The 10,856-nt window shown below is 41.6% G+C and overlaps 1 protein-coding gene across 3 annotated transcripts in view; it reads left to right on the forward strand.

Annotated features, from left to right (window-relative positions):
* Positions 1-10,346, forward strand: part of NKD1 (NKD inhibitor of Wnt signaling pathway 1) — a 215,500-nt gene extending 205,154 nt beyond the window's left edge. For all 3 annotated transcript variants that reach the window (XM_086945151.1, XM_086945153.1, XM_086945152.1), the window contains 2 exons: positions 4,366-4,496; positions 9,227-10,346. In XM_086945151.1, coding sequence (XP_086801277.1) covers positions 4,366-4,496; positions 9,227-9,804 — 709 coding nt within the window. In that variant the 3' untranslated portion in view covers positions 9,805-10,346. The remainder of the gene's footprint in view (positions 1-4,365; positions 4,497-9,226) is intronic.
* Positions 10,347-10,856: the final 510 nt, after the last annotated feature.

Below are 10,856 nucleotides of genomic sequence, written 5' to 3' on the forward strand. Positions count from 1 at the left end.
GGTAACTGAGCGCGCTACAAATTCCATATAATCATATAATGTTGCACAAAGGTTAAAGACAGTATTTCTCTTCAAAATGACCCTTATACACGCTCTCGCATCGCATTAAAAATAAGTTAAAGTAAAAGGGTATTTCAAACAATTTGTTTAAGAATTACCCAAGGTCACCATGGTAATGCTCTCTGCAGAACAGATTTTATTTTATATTTATTTTGAAAGTTTTATATAGCGCGAACAAGATCTTTGCAGATAACAGAGCGCTTTACAAAGGCATCAATGAGTGGTAGGGTGGGTACACGAGGGAGCATAGTTAGGAAGGTACGGTGAGGTAAGGTAAGGTCAATGCAAGTAGTACAAATAGGGGGATCAGGAACAGTCAGGTAGGTCAAAAATACAAGTAAAACACATGTGCATAGGAATCAAACAAATAGTACAAAACGACGCAAAGTCTTAAAAGCTCAAGAGTAGTAGTTCAAGTGTATTTAGCCATGAGGATAGCTTTAACTTCTTTTTTAAAAAGAAGAGTGGAGGAGATCAGTCTGGTTTCAGGAGGGAGTGAGTTCCAGATCTGACACTTTGAATGGGGCCCCCTGAAAGTCTGGGACCCTGGGCCAGAGCCCACTTTGCCCATGCCTTAAAATGTCTCTGCGGCACTGTGTCGTAGAAGGAGGTGGCAGGACAGAGTTACAAAGAGAAGAGACGTGATCCCATATTTATTAACAATTTACTCAACGCAAACGCAGCAAGGCAACTTGTTGCGCTGCATTGAGTGAAGGGGACAGCGCGAAACTGCACCATATTTACCAAGCTAAGGCGCTGTTCGGCTCTCTTCCTGAGCTGGCACACATGTGGCTGCCTAGTGCCAGCTAAGGCACACTTGTGCCTTGGTGAAAGGGTGGCTGCGTTGTGGCCAGCATAGTTTTTGTGCTGGATGGGATACCTTCCTGCACAAAAGCAATCCTTAGAGGCATATTCCTCTTTGTATGTGTGCTGCAGAATGCAGTACACATGCAAAGAGGGAGTAAAACGGAGAGAAAAAAAAAATTCACCTCATTATGCCAGGGTTTATTAGGCGCACCATTTACATGGATGGATGTACTGGGACGCCCAGGCTCCACGTAACGCCTCCCAAAGCAGGGTAACGCAAGGCAGCACAAGGCAAATGATGAGTAAATCTGGGCCTTGCTGTTAAGCAGTCTCCCCCTCGAAACATGTGTCCAGGGATGGCAAGCACACCAGTGAACACCTTGAAGACTCAAGACTCGGGTAGAAGTGCACCCTCTGATACCGACTACATCGACCATCATGCTCCGGGGTCACACGCTGATGGGACGAGGAGGTGCAACCTCATTTGGAAAGGCAGTCTCCCCTATGCTGCTTGTACCATGCTTTCCAAAGATACAGAAGTCATAGTGAGCAGGGGTTTGCATATATCATAATTGGAAAAGAAAACAAAACCACCTAGGCCTTCAATACAAGTGGCTGATTAATCGGATTGCAAATCCTGGCTCCTGGAGTAATCCTTACCAGTAGGTACAGTATTTTGAAGGGTCGGAAAAACTAACCCCTTATGAGTTTTCCCTGGGTGTCCACTAAAAAGAGGGGTGTTACCAGGAAATCAGATTAACATCATCACATTCTCATTCTTAGCTGTATTTTACCCCCTGGATTTAATCTGCCTTGAGCAGCAAGAGTCCCTACGGAGAACTGTCAAAGCCCACAGGTTTGCCAAGTTACTTATATTTGCGATGAGCCAAGTAACGCTTATTACCAGGCCCATTTGAGATTACCAACATCTTGTAATTGGGTCCTCATTAGCATAATGCCCAACATCTTCCTCAAGTCTTTATCCACTTTTTTTTTTTACAACAACCCTTCATTTTCTTTATTACATACATCATTGTTTTCCATTATAGCTGTCATGGGCCAGCAGAGAAAGAGAGAGACTGTAAGAGCTTGGTCAGTTAATTGAGAAACTTGGCACTTATTAGTCGCAAAAAGTCTCTAACCATCTTGTTACTGAAGAAATCCTTAAGGGAATCTTACCCATTAAATGTAACAGTAACCTTTTCACGTTTCCCAACTGCCCCATGCCTTTTGGTGATCCCTTGCAGCTTTACTGTAGTCTCCTTTCTATGTGTAATCTCTACTTTCTCATGTTCAAATGTATTGCCCCATTTTGGCCACCACTAGTCCCATGGGATGGGCCACATTTTCAACAGCTTGTTGCCCATCAGCAGTTGAAGAGCCCCCTGCAGCAAATCTATTGCATTGAATATCACCACATTCTGCTACGCACAATGCTGTGTAGCTGAATTCCTAAACCATCCCTCAAGAAGTGTACTATGCCTTCCATTGTAAATATGACTTAGCTTCCTTCCATGAGGCATCATGGCTAACAGCCACATGCATCAAAGTTAGCATTTGCGATTTCTTAATTGCGAAAATTAAGGAATCGCAATTAAGAAATCGTAAATTGCTATGCATCAAAAAATCGCATTTTTATTTGCGATTTCTAAAAATTCCTTAATTGCAATTCACAATTTGCGAATCGCAATTAAGGAATCCCTTCCCATTGATTCCTATGGGCCAAGAGGCCCATAGGAATGAATGGGAAGGCATTCACAAATTGCGATTAGCATTTTGCGAATCGCAATTTGTGAATGCATTTTCAAGGGTGCAGAGGGAGGTCCAAAGGACCCCCCCCTGCACCCCTGAAATGTAACTTTAAGTGCAAGTTTCACACACACATGTCCCAAGGACATGTGTGTGTGTGACATGAAACTTTCCAAAATGCATTTTTGTGCATTTTTGAAAAATGTTCGCAAATTAGCATGAAGCTCAACTTCATGCTAATTTACCCCTTCCTATTTGCGAATTCGCAAATTAAAAATGTTCATACATTGCATTTAAGAAATCTCAAATTGCGATTTCTTAAATGCAATCGCAATTTTAGAAATCGCAACATGGTTGCGATTCCTAAAATTGCGAAAAGCATGATGCATCCCAAATTTGAAAATTGCATTTGCAAACGGCCGAAAATTGCAATCCACACCGTTTGCGAATGCAATTCTCAATGATGCATGTGGGTATAAGTCTCTTAAGTGACCAACTCATTAAACTCAGTGTGTCCTTCTGGGATCATGGCCACCATTGCATTGAATTTCTCAAACATTAAAACTGGACACTCGATTATGCGAATATATGTCCCCTGTAGAGATGCTGAGGACCTCTTGTAGTTGCTGGAAGCCTGGTTCAGATAGGGACTCGGAATCAAGGCACTATTTCTCCAGTACACTGGTGACATAAATTCTTCCAAACGTTGAATGCCATTGTTTATCTACTCTGATCAAAGGAAATTTCAAATGGTGCAACATTCCTCTCTTCTGATCCACCGTTGAGTGCACTTAAACTATTGGGAAGAAAATATGAATTCTGTGGTAGCCCACTGTCGTCTAGTCTATACTACTGGAGCCTATTCTTGTCAGGGCCACCTCATTCCTCTTTGCTGCCCCTCTTCCATCTCTGCCATCACTTCTCTCTCTTAACTGTGTTTTTCTCCAATTTTCTGATTCAGTTATGAAAAGCCCTGTGAATTCCTCTGATTTTCCTTCAGTGCAGACACTCACTCACGAGATCGGACACTGCTTTTGTTTAGTGATGGTTACACCCTTTGGGAGCATCTATGTGTCATTAATGGACAGCCAACTGCAGATGTTCACGTCCTCAGATCTCAAGGGTCGATGTTACAACTATCACCTGATTCCCCTTTGATTACTCATATATTTGACAGCTCCATGAGGTGGTACATGTCCTACAGGAGGCAGAAGAGCACCAGAGAATTGTCCTTCAGCAAGCCCCTCATGGTTTGAAATGTAGCCCACTTTTGTGACACACACTCACTCACTTACTCACTCACTCACTCACTCACTTACCCACTGATTTGAGGTGTCATAAACAAGGATGGCTTTGAAAGTCTATTCTTATAATCTAGATGGTATAACTTCATTATAACACATACAATATATCACAGATCAAACTATTGTATCTACTACATTGACCAAACCACTACATCACAAATTAAATCTAGGTAAGTAGCGGTGGAGTTAAAAATAATGAATATACACTTACCTTAACCCTTAACAATATAGCGGTAGAGGGTATAGTAGCCATGGTATTTTATTTAGGTAGCTATTATAGACCTCGATATTGTGGAATGCCACCATCCAGAAAAACTCACTCACTAAAATTCCATACCATGTTTTTTTTTTTTAAAGGGTCATGCCTGTAACGTTCTTGTTTTGAATCCTGACATGTTATTTACAAATGTTTAAGTGCCAGTTATTGTTCTTTTCTGTCCCATAGACATCATCACAGTGAAAATCCTCCAGAACAGAATGAATGTTATCGTCAGTGTGTTGATGAGAACATCGAAAGGAGAAACCACTACTTAGACCTAGCAGGCATTGAAAACTACACATCAAAGTTTGGACCAGGTATTGCTTCAATTACAGAAATTAAAGTGCTACAGTATTATCAGCTGAGATGTGGCCTTATTTATAGTTGGCCAAATACGGAACATGGGGATCTCTGTTCTATCCCGGTTTTGTCACTTGACTGGATATCACGTTGTTATGAACTATTTACTTAAACTCCCTGTACCTAAAAGTTATAGTATATGAAATGTAACACCTGTAAAAGTGCAAATCTGCACAAAAGGCCGCTTCATAAGGTCTCCCTTGTGAAGATCTGTAACTTTACTCTGCAGACTTGCCAATACCAGAGGTACCAGTCAATCTTCAATGGAATTTGGAGTGTCCCCTTGGAGATGAGAAATAAGGCGGGAAATCAAAAATTCCAGTCTTAATTTCCAAACATCATTCCTTATTTCTTCCTATAATTTTACTCTGACCCTACTACAGCTTCATTTCAGCCACAGTGTTTAGGGGAAAAACAATCAGTCTTCAGAGATATTGCAAACCATGTCATTCTGAAGAAGCCAATAAATGTTATTCCAATTCCATCCGAATTGCAAATTGTAATTTTTACTTATTTGCCCTGTCAGAATTTCCAGGAAGCTCGGAAACCCAAATGTATACAATCATATATCATTCTCCCACCTTAATGTACATTGCTCCATTGGTCTTCAGCTAGGATTAGACTTTATAAATATCTCGCCATGCTAGAAGGATAGTGACCCATTTAATTTTGTATACTGCAGCTCTAGAGAGACTACATTGAGTAATGCGCAGTACTTCTTCTAAAGCAAAAGTGGCAAGCTTATCTTTATTTTGTTGGCGAATTTTAAGATCACCTTCTTTTCTAACACAGGCCTATACATTTATTTGTTTTTTTAGAAGGTCGATTTGTCATCCTTATCATGTTGCCAAAGGTACTCCAAGTGCATGTAAGCAGCAGACGTTTCAGCAATCGATTCGACACTTGAGAACAAAATAGTGGGTAGCAAATATGTCATGTTATTAGCATTGTCTCCCACAACTACAAATTTAATTCTTCACTTTATGAAATATTCATTTGGGCGTGAGTATGAGTTTGGCGGTCCACAGGACCTCCAAACCCACAGTGGCGCGACGACTACCAATGCACTAACGATTCGATCGCCCTATTCTGAGTTTGGTGGTCAGACCGCTGCAGGCTGACTGCAACTGCTGGGAACCGCTGTTGCCCTGCAGTGTGGCAGCAGTGTGTGTTAGTATTATGTTGATGGTGTCGTTGCAGGACAGCCAAGCATATTACGAGTTTCATCACTGCCAGCTTTTTCATGGTGGTGAGCCTGCCATGAAAAGGCAGGCAGTGAGGGAACTAAGGGGGCCCTACTGGACCCTCTGGTGCCTCCGGCCACGGGGATGCATGCCAGGGGGCACATGTTGTGCCCCCCTCTGTGCATGCAAACCCTTTCCTTCACAGCATGGGCTACGGAGTCCATGCCATGCAGGAACGGGCTGTGGAGTTCCCATTGCGGGGCCTTTTTCAAAGGCACCACTGTGGGTACACCAAAGGACCACCCGCCAGATAATGAGAAACTGTTAATCTGGCGGGCAGCCGGTGATGAACTTTGATGGTGTGGGAGTGGAGCAGTGGTGTGCTGCCCCACTCCCACACTGCCAAACTCAAAATCAAGCTCTACGTCTGTGTTTCCTTCCCAGATATTTTTAGGTCTCGCCTAGGCAGCGCTTGCGCTTTCTCTCCGAGACATGCTGTAGTCAGGTATGGAATTTAATCTCCTCCCATTTTCCTCCCATCTTTTCAATATGCTTCTGTTACTGTTGTTTGTAAATGGTGGCTTTTGATTCATCAATAGGCTTAGTAGTCCCTCCTTAGTACCTCCTTTTGTCTCGTTGTAACCTCCCTTGAGAACTGCCCCTGTTACATGTGTTGTTACTCTACATGTTTTAATTACAGCCTGTGAGCACTATTTCCTAAATCACTTTCTCTCCCCAATGCTTTTTTTTAACCAGTGCGGCACGCTTCAGATGCAATAATGGCGACTGTGCCTTTCTTTTCTTATTTGCGACTCTCCAAACTCAGCTGTATGTCTTTTTTTTCTATTTCTTTACTTTTCTTACAATCATGGCACACCCCACTTTAGCTTTAAACATCTTATGCTAAAGCACAGTGCCACTATTGCTTCAAAAGTAAAAAAATAGAAAACAATGCAGCCGTACGCCTTTTTTTCTATTTTGCTTCCTGTTACAACCCCAGCACCCACGCTTTAGCTTAAGATGTTTAAAACTAAAGTACAGGTGCCACAATTGCTTCAAAAGTAAATAAATAGAAACAATAGCATGCAGTCACCATTTGTTTTCCATTTGTTTTGTTTTGTAGCAATGGTGGCACTGGCGCTATAGCTTTAAACATCTTCCGCTAAAGAGTGGGTGCCACAATTGCTTCAAAAGTAAATAAATAGAAAAACATGCGTCTGCATGCCTTTAAAAAAACATTTCTTTACTTTTACTTTTGGTACAATCGCGGCACCCATGCTCTAGCTTTAAACATCTAAGGCTAAATCGCAGGTGCCATGATTGCTTCAAAAGAAAAAAAAAATAGAAAAAAATCATTTGCAATGCAATAGGTCTCACATTACTGAAAGTTTGAGTTATTGGCATTGCATTATTATTAGCAAGGGCAATAATTCAAACTTTCAGTAATGCAAGCCCTATCACATTGCAAATGCTTGTACTTTTAACAATTTATAAAGCACAGTAGTAGCTTTACTTAGTTAAACTAAGAAAGAGGGCCCTTGTACGGTTAACTATCAGAAAATCTGCAAAATGGTGCAGAATGAACAGGTCAGATTAAGAGCAAACAGCCTCTTTATTAGGACTGGTATGCAGGTTAAGAACCTGTTTACATTACAACAAGTGCTCACAAGTGCTCACAATCCCCGCCTCACTAATACAACTTTATAACGAACCCCTAACCCTTAATTCCCGACCCAACATGAACAGTGCCCCAAAAAACATCCAGACATTTCTCACCATTCCCTTTTCCTTCCATTCACCGTCCGTCACATGTGACCCAAGCCTCTCTCTCATGTTTTCCCTCTCCATAGGACTGCCCTGCAAGCCCCCAACACTTCTGGCCCAGCGAGAGATCCTCCATTTCTGCCACCTGTCCTAAAGCGACAAATTCTAATTCAAGCCCCAAGCCACCAAAAACCCAATAAAGCCAACCAAACCCACATGCCTGCAAAAACTCTTTTTTAGACATGAAGTGGGAGGGAACAGACACCACTACCCTGCCTACCAGGACCACAGCGCACTAAATCTGTGCCCATCTGTCCCAAGAGAACACCAACCATCACCTTAACCTAAACTGGCCAATACCAAGCCCCTATAGGCCTGGACTGCATCATCCACCCAAAGCACCCCATTAGTCAACCTCCTAGGGATGCCACCCCCAGGAGCTCCTATTGAGATTTGAATAAAGTTCTATGAAATGAAATTAAATGAAATGAGATTTGAATATAGACCTTCTAAAATGTCATAGCAAGAACATCGACTACCAGAATATCGTGAAGGTAAGTATATATGTTAACAGTTAATTTGCTCTTTTTTATAAAGTGAACATTTATCAGGTTTTGCATTCTGTCTACTTAAAACTACATGTGCAGTAAATGTGCAGCTTTTAGCACAGTTCTTTTTATCAGTGTTGTATTTTGCTGATAACAACATATGCCCCTTAGCAAGGACAGAGGAAACTGTTCTTAGAACAGCAAGTCCCATAGCCATAGTTTCGCCTGGCAGATAACATGTTAAAAGGTTCCAACATAGTTTTAGATTTTTTATAGTAGTGAAAGTGGGACTATTTGTAATTGGGTCTACATTTATACATGTTTGCCATTCATCACTTAGTGGTCGTGTTCGTAGACAGCATATGTTGAATCTTCAAAGCTTAATGTGAAAACTGAAAGTGATTATGGAGAATACAACTTACAGATATTGATGTCTGTGTAACTCAGTTTCATTACTACGTGTATTTGTCAGTTCTACTAAGGCGTACGAGGACACACGTGTGAGTCATTTTCATTCCAAAGTTAGACGTGTGAAAAAGTGCAAAGCTATTAGGGGGTTCGAATTCCACTATTTGCACAAAGCTCTTTGAATGCAGCATAGCTGGAGGGATCAAGGAGTTAGGCAGCTCCCGAGGCCAGCAAGGGACAGACATGGCACACAACGCTCTCTTCACTGCCTATGGAATGTGAGAAACACCCCTGACGGTGCCTGCCAAACCTAGGCTTTGTGATGCAAAGAACTAAAATTTAAAATGTTAAATCTAAGAACTTTAGCAGGCTGCGGATATTTTTTTGTCTCAACCGTATGACCCAAAGAAGTAGTATTGAAATTCCTGCACAGTGCTAATGTATTGTCCAACGTTATTTAACTAATATTTTTACAATGCACGATATGTCACTGAATTTAGATATAAATCCTCGCTGGCAAACTTCCTAATCACCTTGTAATGTAGACTTTTAGTGATCATTGGTATTGGGGTAATGTCCTTGAAAAGCCACCATCTGCCATGTCTTGTTCTCATTGGGGTCCAACCCTAAGAGCAACAGGATGTTTTCACCCAAACTCCTGTCAGGTGGATTACACCATGCTTAATTTGGGAAGATATTAGGCCCACATCTGTTGCTAAGTCTCTTGGCATTTCTCTAATGCAAACATTTTAAAAGGGCTAATTTTATTTTATTTGTTTTTAGGTTCACCTCCCAGTGCTCGGAAACATGATCCTCAAAACAGAGTTCAAAATCAGACTAGATCGCGCTCCCATGAACCAGAGGTCGTCCACCTGCACCATCGGAGGTCTCAGATTGTGGACACGGGCCATCTCGTCATGTTGGACCCCTCGCACACAAAGGTCTCAGAGGCACAGCAAAGGCTGCGAAATCAGGACTCCAGCAAGCACTCTGTGCGATCGCCTAAGGTTCAGAGCAAGAGCGGAATGGCTGCTGCCCAATCAGGGAGAGCGGTGAGGAACAAGCCGCTGCAAGCTACATCCATTCCACTGGCCTCTCCAACGGCACTTCCGGGCCCAAACCCGCCCTATCAGCCCATGCAACCACAGCAGCCTCACAAGAAGCACAAGCAAAGGTCGAAGGATGCCCACCTGATCTGCAAAGCCTTTCAAGCTTCACCGGCAGCTGTGGAGAAGGAGCACGTGAAGGACCTGCCGAGCGTCGTTTTGTATGAAGGCCACGTTGGACACATGATCCAGAGACATGAACACCACCACCACCATGAGCACCACCACCACTATCACCACTTCTACCAGACATAAAGCCAGCAAAGAACCATTGAAGGCAATGAAGACATGATCCATATGAAGGAAAACTTTTATTTGTTTCTGCCACGTCCGAGGAAGTTGTAACGTGCATTATTGTTACTCCACTAATATCCAGCTTGCCTATATTTTAGACACAATCTGAAAACATTGGAACGTACACTATTCTTGTGTTGTGAAACAGCATACCACATTCAACATTTTGTGGATGTAACATGGTGGGCAGTCATGGCTTTGAGCTGTGGTCTACTGCAGGTCATCAAAGCACTTCCTGCACACGAGTACTTCAATGACTGAATCAGCAAGGATAGCTCAAACATTGTGTAGATGTACCGCTCTCTGGCCTACCGTGCCTGGGCTTCTGCACACAAGTCTTTCTTTATCAGGGGAGTGACGTTCAAAGGAGTGGACTTGATGGAATCCTCAGAATAACAGAAATTACAAACAGCTGCTACCTCTAGTATTATTCAGATTTTATTTTCCTTTATTGATTGTAATGTGCAACAGGGGTTTTTAATATACTGCATTGTGTAGCTTCATTTTTTTGTGTTCTTTGTCCATACCTTTTAAAGCTATACTAATGTCTACATGGAAACAGTTTTATTTGTTAAGAAACCTAGGTTTGAACATTTCACCTCGGTACTTTTAATGAAACAAGTATATTACCGCAATGCTTAATATTTATATTTTTTCACTGAATAGTCAGTGCTCTGAAACCACTTAAGAGCAGAGTGGGCATGGGAGAGATATCTTCCAAACCCAGCATCACTGTATGCTGTGAAAGAACTTTAAGATTTCTTATGCTCTCTTCCGGAAATAGGGGACAACATTCTGCCTGATATATTATATATATATATATATACACCCACACACACAAACACACACACACACACACACACACACACACACATATATATATATTTATATATATATATATATATATATATATATATATATATATATATATATATATATATATATATATATATATATATATGTTCAAATATACAATATATACACGCTCATTCTCAGGTACATTATGTTGTGTA

The sequence above is a fragment of the Lissotriton vulgaris genome, chromosome 12 (genome assembly GCF_964263255.1).
Source record: "Lissotriton vulgaris chromosome 12, aLisVul1.2, whole genome shotgun sequence".
In the NCBI taxonomy this organism is placed as follows: Eukaryota; Metazoa; Chordata; class Amphibia; order Caudata; family Salamandridae; genus Lissotriton; species Lissotriton vulgaris.